This window comes from Callorhinus ursinus, unplaced genomic scaffold (assembly GCF_003265705.2).
Source record: "Callorhinus ursinus isolate GAN/ISIS: 27379988/994484 unplaced genomic scaffold, GSC_fseal_2.0 scaffold19, whole genome shotgun sequence".
Classification (NCBI taxonomy): Eukaryota; Metazoa; Chordata; class Mammalia; order Carnivora; family Otariidae; genus Callorhinus; species Callorhinus ursinus.
In genome coordinates, this window is record NW_027397081.1 from 8,440,149 (window position 1) to 8,462,551 (window position 22,403).

The window sequence follows — 22,403 nt, forward strand, 5'->3', positions numbered from 1 at the left end:
GTAAATGGGTGAGGGATTTCTTTTCTTTTCTCTTTACGCCCAAACTTTTCCTAGGGCAGTAATTGGAACACAGAGAGTGCATAATGTATGTTGAGTGAGTGAATGAGAAGAGTTACTGCACCATCTCAAATGAACTCATCTCCAAAGGCAGAGTGAAGGTTAAACATACTAGTTATTTGGGCTGGACCAGTTAAAAGAGGCAATGCAGCAATATTTAATGCTTTTCAAGACCTATCTATTTAAATATTTTCCTTGGTATCCGGCCTGCGTTAGAAAGACCGTTTCCCACGTGGAGAGTCTCGGCTGCCACAGATACACCCAGACTTCCCATGGGGACAGTTTTGCCCATTTGTTTTCCCTTTGGCAACAGGTTCACCAGTAATGTCAGGTTACTATGGGGTCAGAAGATCGTTCCTCTCAGACTCAGACTTCCACAACACTAAACAGTTCTCAAGTGACGTCTGCACCTCGGGCCCTGCGGCCAAGCCCTTTGCCTGCGAGGCCCCCGCAGGACAGAGCCACCCGGGCCTCCTGGATTCCTACTTCCCAGACCCCCATGGAGACCACCGGCCCCCGGGCCTGACCCCCAGCACCAGCTCTCTGCTCAGCGCCTCACCCCTGCCGCCGCTCCTGCCACCACCTTTCCCTGGGGACCCCACGACGCACTTTGTGCTTGTGAGTATGCAGGTGGTTCACGGTTAGGGAGCAAGGTGAAGTCTGGGCGTGCACGCATCTGGCGAGTCTGTGCACCTGGCAACCAGGTGGAAGCCAGATCTGGCTCTCCCTGCGCACCCCTGCGGCTGCTCCGCCAGGACACGCTCCAAGGGGGCCTCCCTCAAAGATCCACGCCAACTCTGACCGCGAGAGGGTCTGTCCAGGGGCTTGGGAGGGGACGACTATACGGCAGGGTCTATATCCATTTTGTTAGTACTCTGCTGATTTTGCCAGATGGTTCCTCCGGCACCCAAGGAAAGAGCACTGAGGTCCCATACCCACAGACTAGGCTGTAATCTGTCAGAGCAGGCACATCACTCCTTCCTCCCTCCCAGTCCCCACAACGCCCCTCCCCACAATATTTCTACCCTATAGAATCTTGTTCTCCCTCCATCCTAACAAAGAGGTGAGTTCATAAAGATCTGAAGAATACAACACCCATCTTACAGAAAACTGTAAAGCCTTCAAATACAAAGGAATGAATCTCTAAAGATGGGACTTTCGACTATGGGGGCGTAGAGGGGGGTGGGAATTAACATTATGGAGTAACTACTCCAGCCAGGAACTTCTGTGTGCCTTTGGTCATTTAACACTTGCAACAACTCAGGATATACTTGTTAAAGCCCCATTTTACAGATGAACAAAGTGAGGTACTCAGCGTCAGGAAGGTAGTAAGTGGCGCAGCCAGGGACTGAACCCAAATCTTCCCAGCTCCAAGCCCCTGGAAGCTCCTACCTCTTGGCTCAGGGAGGGGAGAAGCCCATCATGTAGTTTAGAGACCTGCTCCTTTCAGAAGTAGCCGGAGCTGACGTCCCCAGTGTGGACAGGGCATTTTAGGACCCCGTGTATTGTGAAGCTCAGAAGGAATGCAAGACATGGTACATTGGAAATGGTAAAATGCTGTACATTTGTACAGCATTGAACAACATTCTGTTGTTCCCTCATTTTACTTATTTAATGTTGTTTTCTAGGGAAAGGGATTGTAATATATCTAGGGAATTGAATGCTAGAGTTAGAAAGGAACTTAAACTCTCACTGCCAGTGTCAAACACCAGAGGGAACAGGTGCCTGGTGAGGAGGCACAGCAGAGGGAACAGCAGAGGGAGGGCACAGAGTCCACTCTCGAAGCTGTGTCCACCGGCAGCCAGTGCTGGTGAGGAAATCTGTCCACATCAGAGTATCCTCTGATGACTAACCCCAGTCACCTTTCCATTCTCCTCAGAGGGACTCGTGGGAGCAAACGGCGCCCGACGGTCTCAGCCAGGCCGACCCCGTGCCCACTGACACCCTGCAGACCCTGCCACCCAACACGGGTTGCCTCTCCCAGCTGGAGTCAGGGAGCACCGCCCCGCACAGGAGCTCGAGCTGGGGGGGCCCCCTGGCTGGGGCTCAGTCCTACTCACTGCATGCACTGGAGGATCTGTACCACGTGTCGGGGTACCCCACGCCACCCCCTTATCCTTTCACCCCTTTCATGACGATGTCCAACGACCTACCACACAAGGTGGTGCCCCTCTCCCCAGGTGAGGGGGCAGACACCGCTGGCCTTCAGGACCCTTCTTCATGGACCAAAGAAGACGGGAGCATGGCGTGGGGGTCGTATGAATGCCGCAGAGCTTACTGAGGGGCGCACCACAGGATGCCTGCCGTGCTTTTCTTTGAGCTGGGTTCGGTATTTGACAGATTGTTTTCAGGGTGTTTCCAGCTCATTCAGACCTGGATTTGCAGAATAGGCCATCGCACCACCCTTTGTAAATGGACCGTGGCATTTACTTGTACTCCTCCCTCCCACAACCCCACTGAAATACAACGTGATGTTAATTCAGGATATCAGGGACTATATTGTAGTGACACACCAGAGACTCATGTGTTGTCGGAACTTTAGTAACCCATTACATTTCTGAATTTCTGTTATCTTTGAAATATTTTTAGTGCTCATATTTTTCTTAAATTACATTAAAAAAGTTTGTGCAGATCATGAAATATACTGATTTCCCTGTTCAGTTTTTCTTAGTTATGAACTAAGTGTGTTCTGTAATAAGAGAGAAAGCATAGGATATAATACAGATTAGGGCACATAAAGCAAAACTCATTTTATACCATGTGATTTTTAAAGAGGAAAGTACTGGGGCATCTGGGGGGGCTCAGTCATTTGAGCATCCGACTTGATTTTGGCTCAGGTCATGATCTCGGGGTTGTGGAATCAAGCCCCGTGCTCAGCGCAGAATCTGCTTGGGATTCTCTCTCTCCCTCTTCCTCTGCCCCACCCCCCTTTCTAAATAAATAAATAGTCTTTTTTAAAAATTTTTTTAAAAAGGGGAAAGTATTATATACGTTTCTCTCCTTAGTGACTTGTAAACCATTTCAAATATAGCCCAGTAACAAATATAGCACCACATATAAATGCTTTATGTCTTTAAAATAGGATGAGGTCAGGAGACTATGGCTTCATAAATACATAGCTTTGACTCTGCCCTAAAGTCTAGGATGTCCAAAAATGAGTCTAATCCAAAAACCAATGTGGGCCCAAAACTTTCTTTGATCCATGGTAGCCTTAATCAAACCAGACATTGTTTCTGATGGAAAAACCTACAGTCATCAGAGTGGATTAGTAAAATGGGCGTTCTATAATCAAATAAGAATAAATAAGGAAAATGCTGAGAGCAAAACTGGGCTGTTGGCAAGAAACAACAGACTACAAAACACCAAGAAGTACAGGGGCTTTGGAGAAGGACACATGGCCAGGTGTCATGCAACCAGCATGACACACAACACATCCCATTTGAAGGAAAACCTGGCTGGTGGCTCATTGGTCCGAAACGTACAGCTCTTACCATAGAAAGGAAGAAACTGACATCTGAAGCCTCTCTCTGTCTCATGTAAGTTTGATCCCGCATAGATTTCCTTTGCCAGTTGAGTTCACAAAGTAACTCCCACCAAGAAGTGGGCCTGGCTCCAGGCCAAGCCTATCATAAAAGCCTCACACAGACCTTGACTTTTGCAGAGCATGAGTCGAGGCCCACAGGTCCCACCCCACCCCCTCTACTATTTTCCTGCCACTTTCCTTTCTATGTTCCCATGTTACATTTTCCTGACCCGTCTGGTCCCTTTTGACCCAATGCCTTTTCCTTCCATCTCCTGGGGGCCCATTGCTCTCATTTTCCACCTGGTTGTCTAAAGCCACTCAATACAGCTTCCATCACATCCTCTGTTAGAGTGTCCCATGCTCTACCTCAGCTAGGTAGGAGCCCAGAAAGATCAAATAAGGACATTAATTAACACTTAGAAGTGACTAATTTGATACTCCTCCTTGCCTGTGCCTTCATGGATATTTTCTGGTGAAGCAAATACACTCCCAATTTGTGGAGTGCCCACAGAAATGCTTGGATACAGAGGCTCCTGGGAGAGCACTCCCCAGTGGAGGTAAACTGATGGTCCCCAGACGCTGGGCTGCCTCTCCCGGGCCCCCTGCCCTACTTCCTCCCTCTCACCACACCTTGTCACAGCCTGATCTTTACTTCGCTCCGTATTAGCTCTTCACTGGAAAGGGGCAACTTCCACTGTGGGCAAGAAAACTGCTCTTTCTTAAGTCCAGTGAGACTTGAGACCTCAGTCCCGGTCCCGGGATCTTTGGCAGAGCCATCTGTCATCCAGGTCCCTGCATCCGAAAGAAGAGATCTGGGTCCCAAAAGCCATTTTTCTAAATTGGTTGTATACATTTCAAAATAATTCCAGTCATCTGCTGTTGACCATTGTTACAAAGTAGCATACAACACAGTACTGGCGTGTAGACCATCAATATGTGTCCACATAGCTTTAACTTCTGTTTGGTTATAATGCTAAATGTTAGACATGCTCATTTCCCTTAGTTTGTGCTTATCTTCTCACGGATTATGTTCATCTTCTCACAACCTAAGGACGTGCTGGCTCTCAGGTAAGGAGAGCTCAGCAACCAGACCTCAGAACAGAGGTAAATGCAGGGAGTGCAGTGCAATCCACATTCTTCTTAAAGCATCCAAGCCCTTTCACCGTGCTTCACAAAAGTGATTTACAAGAAAGGAGACATACACGGGCCCACACTGCATCTAGTGTCCATTTCAGCTACCTGGTCTAAAGGGGACAGAGGCATGGGGAGTGGTGTTAGTAATTCCAAGCGGTAGGGATGATTTTTAGGAATTCTAGTTAGCTTGACAATGTGTTTCTATATTATTACATATATTTCAATTTGGTTCAGGCTTATTGTTCTGGGAATTGACAACACTTTGTCACAAAGTGAAACCAAGCTACAAAATTGTGACATGGAAATAAATCCTATTTCTCTCCCACTCAAGTATGCTCTCTGTCCCTCTGCACACCGGGGACTTAGTGCATCTGGTCATAATAATGCATAATGCCAGCATCAGAAAAAAAGATGCGCATCCTCCTTTCCCTTTCCTTCCTTAAACCTGCTATCCTCAGGCTCATAACTTTCCTGGGGAAAGCAGGGAAAATTAGAGAACTCAGGTTCAAAACACTATCTCCTTTAGGTCCTTTAAGGTTCAAGGTAAGCAGAGACGATGATGGCAAGTTCAAATTACCCAAGCAAGCTGGCTAGATAATACTGTCAAGAAGAACCAGAAAGTGAATGTGCCCCTGTGAAAACTGCAGTATACACAATCCTCCCTGAAATCACTGGAAACAGACATTAACAGCATGTAGTTGGGAGTGTTTGTGTTCCTCTTATAATGTTATGCAAACCCCAAAGAATGAAAGAAAACCACATCTTTACCTCGTTTGTTTTATAAAGGCTCTTAAATGAGCAGTGTGACTTGCTACACCTCGGTTAATAATAGAATATAATGGTATTTTTGTGGTAGGGGAGGAAATACTCTAGTAGTCTAAAGTACTAGAATTCTCTACCAGAAATTCCACAAAGGGAAAAGAATTCCAAATCCCAGTAGAAAATACACATGTACATACGTAGGGATGTACCCACACACATATACATATATATGTATTACTAGTTGAGCACCTGGGTGGCTCAGTCAGTTAAGCGTCTGCCTTCGGCTCAGGTCGTGATCCCAGGGTCCTGGGATCGAGCCCCACATCGGGCTCCCTGCTCGGCGGGGGGTCTGCTTCTCCCTCTGCCCCTCCCCCCGCTTGTCCTGTGCTCTCACGATCTCTCCTCCCACCCCGACTTCTCTCTCTCTCTCTCTCCCTCTCGCTAGCAAAAATAAATAAAATCTTTAAAAAATAAGTATTAGTCGTATCTTTGTGCTCCTTTTTTAAATATGTAAATCTCAATAATACATTCACAAGAAATAAAACATCGGTAACACTTAAAAAGCTGAAATGACTATTGATGGATCCAAGGTTTAAATCACCTTAACATTATAGTGATTCTACCAACCACACGCCAAAATCATACTTTCTTTAGGTTCTATCTTTGGGTTCTGTCTCAAGTTTCCTTTCTTTTCAAAACATTACACTGTTCCTTTACAGACCATATTCAATAAGGACTGACCCTAGAGAGCCTAAATGCAAAATCATCCACTCTAGCTAAAGAGTGAGTCTCTGACCAAACTCATCAAGCGAGGACTCACGAATGGCTCAGATGTGTGTCTCCAGCATCGGGCTTAGTGCCCAGCATGTTATAGGTGCTCAGTAAAATCTTTGTTAAATTGAACTAAAATTATGCCACAAAAATGATTAACTCTTTAGACCCTGACTCTAGGGGCAACATCTCTCTGAGACTGACGTGTAAGAAAACCCTACTGTGTTTAGTATTTCACATTAGCCATAGTCTGTGCAAATTTTGATAGTAGTAGTGGGTAATATATTTAAGATGATTGGCTTAGTATTTTTAAATGTCTCCAAGAAGGAATCCTACTGAACTTTGACCTAGCACAGAAAAATGTTTATATATTCATTTAATATCTACATGTACTATAATATGTTGCTAGGAAATCTCATAAATAAAAGTTGTTCAAAGCTGGGTGTTATCTCTGGTGTGATTAAAACAAATATGATAAATAGATATGGAACAAGAATCCCTAAAGATCAGGCTAAATAAATAATAAGAAAATCTTCTAATATTATCTGTAAATGATGACACCATGTTATCTTTGATCTTTGATACAGAAATGTCCTCTCCTCTTAGCCTCTGATAAATAAGATGTGTGGGTTTGCAATATGCACTCTCATTGTTGGTATATTATAGGCCAAAAGAGGTGGACAGTAAAAAATCTTTACAAGTTCCAAAGGGAAGAAAATGTGGACAAAACAAATAATATTCAAGAATTAGCTTTTTAGATCTGCACCTCTGAAACAAATAATGCAATATATGTTAAAAAAAAAAAAAAGAAGAAGAAGAAGATAGCAGGAGGGGAAGAATGAAGGGGGGGAAATCGGAGGGAGAGATGATGGACTCTGAGAAACAAACTGAGGGTTCTAGAGGGGAGGAGGGTAGGGGGATGGGTTAGCCTGGTGACGGGTATTAAAAAGGGCACGTTCTGCGTGGCGCACTGGGTGTTATGCACAAACAATGAATCATGGAACACTACATCCAAAACTAATGATGTAATGTATGGTGATTAACATAACAATAAAAAATTTTAAAAAAAAGAATTAGCTTTTTGCATTAGGAAAACTGATAAATATCCCTACGGACCTTCTTCCTAACGAAATATCTTGAGTGGAATAATCCAAAAGTTTAATGCTTAGTAAATTAATTTAGTCATAAATGAAAGATCACTCAATTTTTCTTCTTTCTTAACCTTGGTAATATATTCATAGGCTTTTATCACAGTCATCTTTATATGTTTTTGTACGTCTCAAATATTGCATAATAAAAATGTTTTAAGTAAAAGGTAAACTTCTCAAGCAGTATCTGACAGCATTTTCCTTACTTAAATGATAAATTATAAAATGCTTATTCCCTAAAGAAGCCTCTTGAGAAAAAGTTAAAACTTTGGATATGGTTTATGGGAAGAGACTGAGTTACCACAAATCATTAAACAACCTCCATCTGTGAGTCTTCCTGATCATTTTCATATGGACCAAACATTCACTCTGGGCCCAGGAAGGACTGGTTTCTGCCATGTTTTTGGAACTTGATATTTCCCACAAGGTTTGGTAACAGTGTCCCAAAGTCAAAATGACAAAGGAACTTTGCATTAATAAAGAGATTTTTAGAGCTGTAGTCAAATTTGGAGGGAATAAACTCCCCCTTTTTCCTTATACCAAAACTCTTTTCATATTCATGAAATCTCCTACTTTGGGGGAAAAAATATAATGCTCTGCAGTGTCGTTTGCATATGGAAACCTGCCAAAAAAATTCAGTTAAATATTCCATTTAAAACTTTCAAAATAAATGTATTCTATTCCCATTATTCTGGGTACTCAGGGACTCTAAGAAGGTCAGTGACAAACTAGAGGGTTTCTGAGTTCAGTGGCTCAGAGACCTGAAAAACTATAGTATGTGAAAAATTAGAGGAACTACAGATAATAAGCCTCAAAAAGAAATGCCCTGGGGCAGGGGGCAGGGCTGGGCATGTCTTCTTCGGGCTCAGCACTGGGCCTGGCCAGAGTAGGTGATCAGTATATGCCGTTAAAAGAATGAATCAGCGAATGAACCAGACAAACCCATAGTGGAGAAACAGTGGAATGGAAGTGGGAGAACAGGTATCCCACTCCCTCTGTAATTTAACATGCAGCTGATGGCAAAAAACAGGATTTATTTATCTTTGTGTTCCTGGTGCTTGATATCATGCCGGTACGTAGTTGGTGCACAATTAATATCTCATTGGATTTTGGCTCAATCGATGATCATTATATTTAAATGGTGGAATGGGCTCCCTTACAAAGACAGAGCTCCCATTTCCTCCACGCATGGCCCCATGGGCCAGGAGCTCAGCCAAGTGGTGGAGGGAGACAGAGGCTGGCTGACCACCAGCAGGAATGTTGGGAAAAGACTCTAAGTCTCTCTCAACACCACAAAGGTCCCTTTCAACATCCAAACATCAGGACCCTGTGCTATATTTTTAAGCAAGTGAGCCTGTTAAAGCCTGTTGAAAGCTCACAACATTTTTTTTCCCAGTCTTTTATTAAACCACCAGAATGATTATCAGGATTTCAGGGCAGACACCCTGGAGGGGACAATGCCCTCAGCAGGAGGGAAGAGTCCCTAGCCTGAGAAGCACAAACTGTAACTAACTTAGTGAGCAGCTCACCTTCTCCTCCAGCCGGTCTCCCCTTTGGGGTTCTGGTGTCCCCAGTCTTTACAGAATATGTTCAAGTCAGTATGCTGGTCTCCTCACACACCCTGACAGGAGCACAAACAGCACATCAAAATACTTTCACGTGCACAGTGTTGACAAGTGTGTTTGCCTGTCTCACAGAGAGAATTTTTCCAGTGCTGGTCACAACTCATTCGTGGGTCAGCAAATTGTCTTCATGGCTCCCAACCAGCATACATTTTTCACAAATAGAATGAGATGGAAAAGATAGGAGCGGAAATGTCAGAATGCCTCATATACATAGGTGTACTTTGCTTCATGAGAAATTTGTTAAATAAACATGTAAATGTTGTTACATAGTCTGTGAACAGGTAAAATGGATTTATTATTGTGGGTTGAAGCCAGAAAAGTTTGAAAGCCCCTGTTATAAAGGATCAGGAAGACAACATTGATAGTTAAGAGCAAGAGCTTTTGCATCAGATTTACCAAAGTTTGAGACGCAATCCTGCCATTTATGTGCTTAAGAATCTTGGGCATGTTGCTTACCTCTCTGAGCCTCGTCTGTGAGACGGGGAGGCTGTACAATACAATGCCTGATATCCAATAAACACTCAGTAAATGACACCTTTTAGAAAAAAGGAGGCTGTACAAAACAGTGCCTGATATCCAATAAACACTCGGTAAATGACACCTTTTAGAAAAAAGTCTCCCGTGAGGACCGTCCAACTCTATGGGGTCTCGGGGTAGACCTGGATGCTCCAGGCCTCATGACATGTGCAGATCTGTAGGAAAGATTCACGGGACTTTTTAGAAAGGACTCTCCTTTGCACCCACAACCACAAGCATGATGACTGTACCTTAAATACCTGTGCTGTGGTTTTGCAATTATTGAAACAAATTATAGGAACCCAAACTTCTTCATATTGGGGTAATTTCTCAAAATGGGGCTGAGGTCTGAGGAAATCCAGTTTTCTGAAGTTGCAGGCCAGTGACAGCCCTGGAACATCCATCTCAACAGCAGGGGCAACACAGAAGTCCCCAGAACTGCTGCCGTGGTTCAGGCAGAGGCTTCTCAAGGAAGGGACAGAGTTCTTTGCTGTCTCTACAGACCTTGTGACTTCGAAGAACCTCATCTCTCACAGTCCCCCTCCTGCTTCTGCAAATACCATGTAGCCAAACATCAGCCTCAGCTTCAGTGATGTTACCAAGGGAACTCAGTGGCCTCCTAGCACCGCTGTCCGTCTCCCAGCAAACGAAGAGGTTAGCAAGGAGAGGAAGCCTGGGAAAATGAGAAAGCACCCCAGAAGAGAGGGAAACTGACACCCTCAGGGGGCCAGGGAGAAAGAAGCAATGCGGGCAAGAAATGGAAGAAGGCAGTGACAGGAAGTGAGAGAGGAAGAAAGAAAGGAAAGGAAAGGAAAGGAAAGAAAGGGAGGAAGGAAGGAAGGAAGGAAGGAAGGAAGGAAGGAAGGAAGGAAGGAAGGAAGGAAGGAAAGAAAGAAAAAGAAAAAAGAAAAAAGAAAGAAAGAAAGAAAAGAGAGAAAAAGAAAAAAAAAATAAAAAAAGAAAGGAAGGAAGGAAGGAACTTGGAAAAAAGCAAATAGAAAGTCCAAAAGAAAGATTTTAAAAGCAAACAAAAAAGAAGTGGAAAACCAAAAGGAGGAAGACACAAGAGAAAAGAAGTACTGGACGAAGCTTCGAGGACAAGAGACCCTCCCTACGCCCACAGTGTTGTTCACCATTCCGTCAGCAGGAGCGGTGCCCAGACGGGGCCAGGGCAGGGAGAGAGGAAACAGGGGCTCTGTGAAGTCCCACTGTCCTTCCCCTCCTCACAGGCCTGGTGCTCAGGCCTGACGCCCATCGGGGAAACTCAGGACACAGGCTCAGAGGCCTCCGTGGAAAGACACTGCAGAGGCTGACAGATTCCAGCTGGGCTAGAGACAAACACACCCCGTCCTGCCCTCCAGGGCCAGGTGCCATCTCAACTGCTCCCAGCCCAGATGCCCTGCCAAGCAGCTCCTCCCCATCCCAGACTCTGGTGCCTTGTCACCTCAGAGACCCCCATGCCCCCATCTGGGTACGTCCTACCCTGCCATGGACCCACTCAAGGGAATTCAGATTATTTTTCTGGTGGCCTATGGGGCTCAGCTCCACTCTTGGCATTTCAGAGAACTCAGGGAACAGAGGCCCGTAACCACTGCCTGGCCTGGCATCCTGGGAATGTCTTGGCTTATTCACAGAGGGAACCCCATCCCGCTTCTCTGTCTTCTGAGGCCACCCTCTTCCCTCAGGGGCTAGAAGGGGATCTGGCCCGGCTCTCACTTCCTCTCGGGAGCACTCCTGTTTCCCTGAGCTTCCAAATCACATGGAAGAGGCCCGGAAAGTGCGTGGAGAACATAACCCACCACAGTTCTATCGTTTGGGAGGGGATCAGGCTTGCACCAGCCTAGCAGCCTGGCATCAAGAATTTCCCAAATTGTGAAAGCCTGAACACAAATCCGTGTCCTTTAAGCTAAAATGAGCAGGAACCAAGCTAATCATCATTTCTCAACACATACTCCTGCAGTAAAAAGGGCAGGGATGCCTCAAGACAGAGAGAGAGGAGAGGGACTTCACAGTACAAGAGACACCAGCCTCAGAAAATCTTGGGGGGTGAGGCCCCACACACATCCCCAGCTCCTGGTGGAGGAGCAAAGGGTCTTAATGGGCAGGCATTCTGTCTTGAAACCACAGTGTCTGGGGCCCAGACGGAGAGCTGACCAAAGGCAAGGAAGCCGCTGGTGGCCAGAAGGAGATGAGGCACAGAGCTGAGGCCTCTGCCAGGCCTGCGGCCTGCAACCTGGGCCAGAGTGACTCGCTGCTAGGTCATACCCACTGGCTGCCATGCTCAATCCCCAAAACCTGAGATTTTCCCTCAAAATGGAGACTAGGGATACAGGAATCAGTCTGGTGGGCCAGCCTGGCTCAGGTGGTCATGAAGGGCCCCCTAAGTCACTCGGGGCTCCCCGAGCTGCTTTTGAGGCAGAAATACAGAGCATCTTTGAGGACTCCTGCTCTGTCTGTGGAAAGGTGGGCAAAATGTTTAAAATACAATAAAAGCAAGACCCAGCACCCAAAGGGGTCTCACTCCCTGTTTCTTTGGACTGTCTGTGGGGTGCCTGTGTGCAGGATTTCTGCAGAAGATAGTCCATTTTGTTAAGCCTTTGAATATTCAAATTGAAAGTATCGCGCAATCATTGATTGTCAAATCATGGGTTTCTAGAGGTTTTAAATACTTGGCATGAGGGGGAAAAAACTCAAACCTATACCCGAAGGTATAAAACATTAATTCTGTTTGTCTCCTGCTCCAGGAACCTGGGTGCAGCTGGATGCTTTGTGAAACTTTAAAAATGTTGCATCTCTGCTTCTCTCCCTGCACAGGAGGCCTGTGAGGTGCCGAGTCCCTGGAGCTTCAGCATCCAGCCAGCGCCCCAGCTGCTGCTGACCACCATGTCGGGTAACTGGGCTGCTTCTCCTGGGGTCGGGTCACGCGAGCCACGGGCCTTGCGATCCCGGCGTGTTTCCACAGCTTTGCCTGCAGAGAACAGAGAGGCACAAAAAGTCAGGGCATGCAAGTATGAGCCGGGGATCCCGCGAGGGCACGGGCCACGCTGTGGCCGCTCCCCACTCGGCGCCTACTCCCCAGGGCAGAGGCCCAGAGGCCGGCTTGGCCGCTGTGGACGTCCGCGTACCCCGATCTCCCACCCGCCCTTCCACTCGGCCACGGCTGTGACCCTGGGACTTCGCGGCGCGGGCTCTGCGTGCCCAGAAGCGGCGACGGGGGGAGCCAGAGGCTCACGGTGAGCCTGGGACCCGAGCCGCGCGAGCCGCCCGCCGCACAGGGGTGGGCGGTGGCAGCCCCTCTGCGGCCCCGGGTCCGCACCCGCTGCCCACCGAGCTGCGAGCCGCTCGGGGAGCGCGGGTGGGCGAGACTGGACCGCCGCGAGGGCGCAGAGCCCAGGCCTTGCGGGCCAGGCGCGGGGTTCCCTGGGTCTGGGCGGCGAACAGCGCAGCCTCCTTTCCGGGGAGACCCCTAGCTCCCCGGACCCGGCGCGCGGGCTCCCTGCGGTCCGGCTGCGGTCACCGCAGTGGCCAGGCGCGGCGCTGGCGGCCCCGCACTGTAGTCAGGCGCCCGGCAGTCCGCGCGGCCGCCGCCGGGAGCCGCGGGGCCCGGCCCCTCCCCACGCGATCGCCGCGGCGCTGCCTCCAGGGTCGAGGTCAGGGCGCGAGTGGCCGGCGCTCCCGCGGCCACCTCCGATCGCGAAAGCTCGCCCGCCCAGCCGGGCCCCGCGTGGCCCAACAAGCCCGCAGAGTCTCACCTACTCACGGCGGCTCCGCCGGGCCGGCCCGGGGCCGCGGCCGCCCCACTCCCGGCGCGCCCGGACTCCCGCCCCGCCGACCCTGGGCGCCGCTCGGCCTCCCCGCGAGCCGGGCAGTCCGGCCGGGCCCCGCCAGCCCCGAGGGCGGCCTCCCCGCCGGCTGCACGGTCGCCGGGAGCCCCGCTCGGCGTGGCCCGAGGCTCCGTGCGCCGCCGAGAGACGCCCGCACCAGAAAGGGAAGGGGTGGGGAGCGACGGGAAGAAGGGAGAGCAGGAGCGGGGGCCGAAGGAGGGAGGAGGGAAAGATGGAGAGCGGGAAAGGCGGAGAAAGGGGCGAGGGAGACAGGACAGAAGAAAAATTCGGGAGGGAGGGTGTGCCCTGGGACTGGTCCCTTTCCTGTGGTCGATCTGGCAAGTACCTCAGCGGCCGGAGGACAGGGCTCTCCGACACCCCCCCCCACCCCTGCCCCCGCTTGTCCCGGGGCTGGCTTCCAGACCAAGGGCACGTAGAGGTTAGAGCCTCCCCAGAAGCCAAGCTTGGCCTGCTGGAGAAGATAAGGACCCAGAGCTTCCACACGGGTGGGAGCATCACGGTGGGGTGGCCTAAGTCAGCCGCTCCAGATCAGAGAAGGCACCCCTGCTTTGGCCCTGGGCCCCGTCCAGGCCCATAATACCCTCTCCCAGGCGGAAGGCTGGGCCCAGAGCCCGGGGTTCCCCTAATTTAGCCAAGGTGGTGAGTGTCCCTAGGCTGCTCTCCACATTCCTGAGCCGAAAAACCTGTGTGCTATTGGTCTAGGGATAGGGCCCGGCCTGGGATGGGTGGCCCCACGGATTTCCATAAGTTCTGTTCCCACTAGGGCCCTGAAACCTGCCCAGCTTCTCCTCATCCTTTCAAGTTGGAGAAATTTGGGGTTCCTCTTCGCATTCTTCAAACTTAGAAACCTGGCTTCCAGCCTCATAGCCTATAATGAGGACCCCCCACATCCCAGTCTGACATCCAAACTTCCCACTTGACCACTGACTCGGATTGCCTTTCCCCAGAGAAACCGAAGGTGTATCAAGGTGTCCGGGTGAAGATAACGGTGAAGGAGCTGCTGCAGCAGAGAAGGGCACACCAGGCAGCCTCAGGGGGAACCGTAAGCATCAACCCTTCCCTTGCTCCCCACCTTGCCTTGGGTGTCATCTAACCCTGCACCTGGAAAGGGCTAGGAGGCCACACTAAGCTCAGTCTCCGTCCCCAGACCTGGCCATCCTCAGCTGTCTTTATAACTTTTGTGCCCCGCTTCTTCCCAGCTCACCACAGGAAGCCACAAAGGACAGCTAGAGCATGTGTGGGGCTCAGGATTTGGGGGGAGCTCATCCCTCACTCATCATAGTTGAGTATAAAGGGCTTGTTGGCCTGGTGCAGGGAGAGGAGCAACCAGCAAGTAAGCAGGTTGTTATTCTGGTAAGAAGACAATGTGTGTGCCCTCACACGTGCAAAGAAAACCTCTCCCAGAAACTCATTTCGTTTTAGCGAGCCCTTCAAGGAGCGAATCTCTGTGGAAATGCCCCCTGCTTCTCATTCTTATGAAGCCCAGCCTCTGAGGTCATTTATCTGCCAATCACCAGGCATAGAAAGTTCCCAGCAGAAATGGGCCATGTGACTGCAGAAGAGACAGCTCAGGGTGTAGAACCACCTCCTTCATATGAAGCCTAAGCAGTTCCCAGTTATCAGGAAGTGAGGTGGGCAGTCATAAGGGTACCCTGCCACTTTATATACTTTCTAAAGCAGATAGTACTGCCAGGAGTGTTCAGGGCAGCAGCAGAACCAAATAAACTAGGTGGGGTTCTCCTCCAACAGCGGGTAATTTCATTGCTGAAAGCCCTTGATCATACAATTGCTTGTGGGTTGCTCGTGTGGATGTGGGATGTGACAGATGAGCCCATATTGCCAGTGTTAGGATTGGTCCTGTCTCCAGCTTATTGGCATCCTCCCCCCAATGGTTTTTGAGCTTGGTGCTATTTGTGTGCAATGCACGACTTCCTGTAATGGGCCTTTGTGGGAAGAGGCAAATGATATAGGAGAGATGAGCACAGGTTCTAGAACCAGTGGATTGGGTTCAGATCTGAGCTCCTCTGTGGTACGTGCAGATCCTGGAGCAATTACTCGGGTTCATCACCTGTGTCCGCATCTTTAAGCTGGAGACAATAGGATTTTATGAGGGTTAAATGAGTTATGGCATATAAAGCACTTAGAAGAGTGCTTTCCATTTAGCAAGTGCTCAATAAATGATAGCTGTCATTATCATTATTTGTGAAAAGCAACTAAAATAAAATTACAACCAAGAATTGAAAGCCAGCTACCCAGTAATGTCCATTGGCTCCGTTTGCTCAGAGTTTCAAGTTCAGGTGTAAGCTTGCTGTGATTCCACTTGTACAGCACAAATTTTACATTCATTGGAGAAGTTAGTACTGCCATGTACAGAATTTTAGCTAACACGATAAAGCTTCCTTCCATTTGCAGAGGGTTTTCACAGTGGTTAAAAGACAGCACTTTTACACACTCATTATTTCATTTAGTTCTTATAACAACCCAGTGAGGTAAATAGATCAGGATCTGCATGCTTCTATTCCAGCTGAAGTTCAGAGTCTTACATTTACTAAAGGCAGAGCTAAAAACAGGACTAAGGTCTTCTTACTCTTCATGTAAAAAACAACAACAACAAAAACAAAAAATAAAAACATTCCCACCTATTGGCTCCCTAAATTCATCCTTCTGCAGATCCAGCTGTGCTGAGCAGAAGTCTGGTAATCTCAACTGTCAATTCTTTCAGTTCAGAGATGGTTATAAAATTAATAAAACCAGGAACAAGGGAACTGGGAAATGCCTCCGATGGGGGGGAAAATATCAGCAGGATGTTCCCAAGAAAGTATAATCTTTCATTAAGGAGCTTTGGTACATGGTAGAATTCTGCTTCAGTGCACCTGGAGAAGTCCCATTTGGGCACGATGATTTTATTGCTGTTGGCCTCTTACAGGTTGATTCGGCCACTGTTCCCGTTAGCTAACTGCGAGAATGAAAGCAAAGGGTAAAACATTTCACTTGTGTATCTGACCAGTATCCGTTTGCTGGAGCTATGTGATTTATCTAAGTTTTTCTGAATTCTGACCCCCCACCACCAACACCCCCAAGAAATAATAAAGCAGTACTTCTGAACCAATACCTCGCAGGGACATGCAAGAGCAAGGCCTGCTCTTCTTGGCTTCCTGGAAGATTATATCAGCCCGAGCCCTCACAGGCACAGAGAAGTAACACACAGATGATTTAATCATGAGAGCCAGATGTAAAGCCCCTCACTCAGAACCGTCAGAAGGATCTGGAATTCTAGGAAAGCCGTGAGGGTATACTTAGCAGGCAAGGATGGGGGCTGTCAGGGGACAGTGTATGCCTGCTTCTTGGTAGAGACCCTTTGGTTTAGCAGAGATGATCTCCCAATTCCTTCAATGGTCAAAGGACGCCTCTGGGAAGCCTCAAGGCAAAGAGAGAGTTAATTCTATCAAATATACAAAGCAGGAAGGTATTTATCTTAATTTGTTATACAGAGTAGTACCCACCATTTGAAATCTTAAGAAGGCAATCATGAATGGAAGTTATAGATCGAGGCAAATGTCAGGTGACAGACAGTGCCAGGAGAAATGTGTGCATGCCAGATTTTTAAATTTGATCAAAAAACTTATTGCAGCCAGATCAGTTTGCAAACAGCCTTACACACACACACAACACACACACACACACACACGTACACGCAATTCTTTTACCTTTAGGAGAAAGGGAAACTTGAGTTCATATCTATGAAAAGATTTACTTTACCCTTTTTAACCATTATTTTTTTAAAACAGCCTTGATGTGCTTTTATAAATTGTAGATTGTGGATTTTTGTGCCCTTTTGAAACCTAAGAGAAAGGTGCCTTTCTTTGTATTCTTGGAGTGAAGTAGAAAGTAAACCCATGACTAGAGATAATATCGAGCAGGAGACTGTAAACATACCTGAGGGAGATAATGTGGGTAGGCAGACAAACAGACCATTCCCCGGGGAGCAACGGGGTTAATGGGAGCTCTGCCATGAAGCAGATTTTTTAATAACCCATTCCTTCCAAGTCCTTCAGCTCAAGCTGCAGCCAAATATTTGCATAAAGAGCTGGTGAAGGATTCCAGCTTCCTGGTTCGTGACATTACGGCATGGATCATTTTCAGACTTACCATCACGGCCCTGTTTCAGCAGCGGTGGACAGGGCAGTCTCCCCCCCCCCCCCCCCCGCTCCCCCGCGGCGCGCTTATGGGAGTGAAGTGTAGGCTGTGATCCAAGAGAGGTGTGGCGAGCTTGGCTTCCCAGCACGGATCACAGAGCAGTGCTGGTCCCTTTAAACTTTAAAGGCACCATCTGAAACCTTGAAAAAAAAAATCCGAAATTACTCAGTACAATTATCAGTTCAATTGGAAGATACAGTCTGCTTTACTTTAAATAGTTCAAAGGGATAATCTCATAAATTTCCCTAAATCTCAAGTATTCAGACAGAGTAGTGGAAAAAGCAACTCACACAGAGTCGAACTACTTCTGAGCGTTACCTAGAATGTAGAGGCTTCAGCTCACTGACTGCAGTTCTAAGAAGATATTTTCTGTTGTAATATTTCATAGCTAGTAAGCACGTGTGCCTATGTTCAGCTACCCAGAATTAGCAAAGTTAGGAATTATGTCCTTTTGGGAGAACAAATCCTAAGGCTAAGCAGCCAAAGAGAATATCAAAATTTTGAAGAAAATGATAGACTAAATCACAGAGGGTTGGGATTAAATAAGTTTAGCTCTTACTAATTTTAAATTAAATTGTTTAATAGAAAAGCTGTTTACTGGGTATTCCCAAACTATTCCATTTCTCTGTAATATACAAATAGTTTACATTCATTTTTTATCTAAATTTAAGTTTAAAATTTAAGTGGAAAAATCTGATATTGGGGGGGAAAAACCCAGGCAAACATAAAAACTGAATCTAAATAAAATAGAACATTGGGTGTATGTAACGACAGCCACGTTTTTTTAGAAGAAAAGAGTCTGGCTTACCTTAGAGCAGAAGGCACCAAAGTTCGTGTGAAAATGGCTTCGCTTTCCCCGGGAAGCACTTGAGTTCATGAGCTCTGTGGTCATGTTCTTCCTTTGGCAGCTGCCTGGGGGCAACGGCGTCCGCCTTGCAGACCCAGTCCCACCATCTTCTGCAGGTCAGTACAACCAGCGTCACTGTTCCCTCAAAACCTCTTTCAAAAGTCCACCTCGAAAGCCTCTCAGTGCTTGATTCGGGGGTTAAGATAGACACCACCGTTTAATTGGAATCCAACCAATCAGAAAGTGAACCAGGCATAGTGACTCCAGATGCAAGCCCAGCAAGGTAACAAGGGCACATTTTTGCCTTCTTCTCTGAGACGTCTATTTGCTGCTTCCTATTCTGTCCCGAGAGTTGGTTCTTCACATTTATTCCGGTTCCTCATCGCCAAGTCACTAAACTCGGCTAACAGATCAGAATTGCTTTCAGAAACTTGCTCTCCTTTTTAATGTACTGTTAGATGGACTATAGGACGCCCTCGGGTTCTCGAATAATGCCTTTGCTATTGTTGATTTAGTGTCTAGCCACCGACAGGGGCTTCCCTCCCCTTCCTCTCTCTCTCCCCGGGGAGCCACTCAAGCAACTGCAAGTTTTCTCAGCCCAATTCGAATAACTTATTACCTATGCCAGCCAGTAGCTAGGTGTTTCCGGAGCTCACATACAAGGGAAACTGTGCTTATGGTAGCTCTTCCATTTAACCTTAAGGAACCTTGAGACTTCAAAAAATCCAGTGTTCTATTGTCCTCTGATAGATATACTCTAAACCTGTCTTCTCTGAGCATTTAAGGCTAGCAGTCAGAAATTGAGCCTATTAATAATAAAATGGAAGAGGAGTCGTGTTTTCAGAATTACGCTTGGTTGGTAGCTAACAATTTATTTTAATTCCATTAGCGTGTGAACATGTTTCCTAAGGAAACATTTTTGCTTTTTGAAATTTATAGCAAGTACCACTGATTCACTTTACATTCTTGGTTTCTATTTTTATCATTTGTGTTGCTCTTTGTATTCCTCCTCAAAATTTAAGTTACTTGAGTAAGCATGAAAAGTTTAGGAAAGCAATAAGCCTAAATCAAGAGACTTGTTTCCCATGGCCTCAGAAGTTTTCCTGAAGCTTCACATAGTGTTGTACGTTACTTCTGAGAGGCGAGGTTTACTTGAACCGCAGATGGGATGTTGATGCCTTATAGTCCAAGAAAGTAGAGCCTTGAGCCATTATTTGGCTGTGATAGTTGGACACAGGTTGGATTGTCATTCTTTTATTTGTGCCCTGGCCGTATTTACAGCCACTTTCCACATTATTAACCAGATTCGATCCACTGGGACTCGAATTCACTAGGGCAACAAAAAACGCGCAAATTGCCTGCCTGTTTACTTTTCTAGAACTGCTTAAGCCGCCCTTCTCCCCTAGACATGGTAAAAGATTCAGAATACAGAATCCTATTCAAAGTCGTAAGTGCAATTTTTAAACAAACAAACAAACAAAAAGTCTGTCTTTTTCCCCTTCTCTTCTAGGGCTGTATTTTGAGTCTGAACCGGTTTCTTCCATGTCCAATTATTTTCAACCCCAAGAATTTTCCAGTTGTGTTTCTTGTGAAGAAAATACAAGCTGCCTCGACCAGATCTTTGATTCCTACCTTCAGACAGAGACACACCTGGACCCTTCGCTCAATTCCACGCAGAGCACTCCACACTATTTCCCTGACAGCTTCCAAGCTGCCCCTTTCTGCTTTAACCAGAGCCTGGTAATTTCTCTCAGTTCTTTACAAAACCTGATTGTTGCCTACTCTGGGGTAGTAATGCTTTGTAAGAGGGTTTGCATCATCTCCTAAGAAATGACACACACACTATCAACCAGGAAGTCATCCAGGAAACAGCAGAGAGCCATTTAAAACTCAGTGGGGGTCAGAGTAACCACACGTGGGGGGCAAACCTTTGGGTACACACGTGATTATGATTTCCCAAGGCAGCTACGCCCAAGTAAAGTGGCGTGTGGCAATAAAAAGAGGTTTCCCGGCAATATTCATTTAATGTTTTTAAACTGGAGTGAAGACAGCTGTGAATTGAAAATCATTGATTTAAACAGTGGTCCTTGGATTTTTGAGTTCTGGAAAATGGCGTTAGGCTGCGTCTACACAGTACCAAACTGTCATTACGATAAGGGGTTTTTGTTTCATTTTGACCCTGAACTGGCCCCACTAACCAGTTGTTTGGGTCTGGCGTAGGCACAAGAACTCATTTGGGTCTGAGATGGCTGGTAAAGAAGAAGCCCTCATACTTCAGAGAATTTGGATTCTCTCTTCTTGATGACCCTCACATGTTTGCAAATATGGTATCATTTAAAATGGAGTAAGATTTCCATTAGTAGACACCAGTTGTTTGCGATGTTTTTTAGATACTCATATAGTTTTTTAAACTGTAAAAAGAAGTTGTGTGTGTGTGTTTTTTTTTTAATGTACATATTTTTCTTTTGGTTTGTCAAAAAGTCTATGTGGGTATCAGACTAAATTTTCAGAGTATAGGAAATTAACTCCAGAGAATATGCACACCGGACCCCAGTTATCAAGCTCCCTTCTGGCTTCCAAAGAAGGCTTTCTCAGTCATAATTGTAGGCCTGCTTAAGAGAAAGCAGAAAGAAGCAGAAGGTACCTTTATCCTCTGGGACGAGACTTCGGTGACTTTAAGAGTAGTTGCATGTCTTGGAGTCTCCCAGACACCGGCTCACTGAAGATGCCAGTTGTACCTGTGTACGGTTCACTTTGTTCTCCCTGGTTAAGGTGTGGAGGAACATCCAAGGTGCCACCTGCTGCTTATATTGTGGCCCACAGCAAGATCTGGCGTGCAGGTGACTTGAAGCACAATGGGATTTTGTGGTTTAAGAACAAAGCATCCTCTAAAATATGGTTATAACAAAGGAAGCCAGTAAAGCAAGGCAACTTATTGTTGGGGAAGAAAAAGGCAAAGATAAAGTGTCAAATCATGCAGTCAGCAAATAAAATTACTTCTGCAGACCTGGGTTGGGCTGGGTGTTTTGTTGTGTTGTAGTCCTGCCCTCATGTTCTTACTCTGAGTTAATAAATCCTCTCTACTCAGCTTTTTTAATCCTGTCTAAATGATCAAGCTCTTTGTTCCTCGGTTTTCTCTAGACCCCAGGATCGCCTTCGGATTCCTCCACTCCGTCGAGTTCCTTAGACTACAGTTACCCGCTGGCTCAGCTACCTTCGTGTGCTCCGGAGAATTACAATTCTCCGCCTTCTCTGGACACCAGAAACTGTGGCTATCCCTCAGAAGACGACTCCTACTCACATTTGCCCTCGTACACCCAGTACGACTGCTTCTCCTCAGCCAGCACCTCAGTCTGCTACTGTGCATCGTGTGAGGCAGAACACTTGGACACCCTCAGAGCAGCAGAGTATTTTTCCTATCCCGGCACAGACTATGTGAACTTGGCCCCCTCAGCGGCCACAGCCAGCGAGTTCTATAAGAGGGGAACAGACTGGGACATCTGCTATAGTTAATGGCAATTACATTAATTTGGAACACGGCGTGATATCTCTGTCTTTCGGCCACACCAAATGACAACTCGAAATATGCAGCCTGTTAACAAAATATCACAAAGCCCGGTTCCCATGTCGGATTTCCGATGTTCTGATGCTCACTTAGGCATTAATATGGAGTCTTTCAGACCTGGTCATTGTGCCACTCCTACTTTGTATGCTCACAGTTAAAATTGTTATAGGGACTGTTCAGTTGTTTTACTTTTCTATGTAACGAACAAATTCTAATTTTTTAACTAATAAATTTTGTATTTTTAAACATTGGCTTTTTTTTAATTTTCTGATGATAGTTTCCAATTGCTTTGAATAACACCAGTTAATTCTGGAGATCACCAATTACTTTTCAATAGTTTAATCTCATTTATCCATGAATTTTAAATTATTTTAATTCGGCAAGATGCCTTGGCTCCCATAGGGATGGAGGGT

The 22,403-nt window shown here is 46.7% G+C and overlaps 1 protein-coding gene and 1 long non-coding RNA gene across 5 annotated transcripts in view; one reads left to right on the plus strand and one right to left on the minus strand.

The window, feature by feature from the left end:
• POU2AF2 (POU class 2 homeobox associating factor 2) overlaps positions 1–22,196 on the plus strand; it is a 65,686-nt gene extending 43,490 nt beyond the window's left edge. For 2 of the 4 annotated variants that reach the window (XM_025893349.2, XM_073903716.1), the window contains exons 3-7: positions 12,351–12,426; positions 14,329–14,423; positions 18,487–18,541; positions 19,936–20,165; positions 21,567–22,196. In XM_025893349.2, coding sequence (XP_025749134.2) covers positions 12,351–12,426; positions 14,329–14,423; positions 18,487–18,541; positions 19,936–20,165; positions 21,567–21,938 — 828 coding nt within the window. In that variant the 3' untranslated portion in view covers positions 21,939–22,196. Of the gene's footprint in view, positions 1–370; positions 676–1,936; positions 2,680–12,350; positions 12,427–14,328; positions 14,424–18,486; positions 18,542–19,935; positions 20,166–21,566 lie in introns of those variants that run through there. The other 2 variants (XM_073903717.1, XM_073903718.1) reach the window with 1 other exon arrangement.
• Positions 14,521–18,523, minus strand: LOC141374530 (uncharacterized). Its single transcript, XR_012381477.1, has 3 exons — positions 18,387–18,523; positions 17,531–17,718; positions 14,521–16,337 (listed from the first exon to the last, which is right to left on the minus strand). It is a non-coding gene; the product is annotated as an uncharacterized lncRNA (long non-coding RNA).
• Positions 22,197–22,403: the final 207 nt, after the last annotated feature.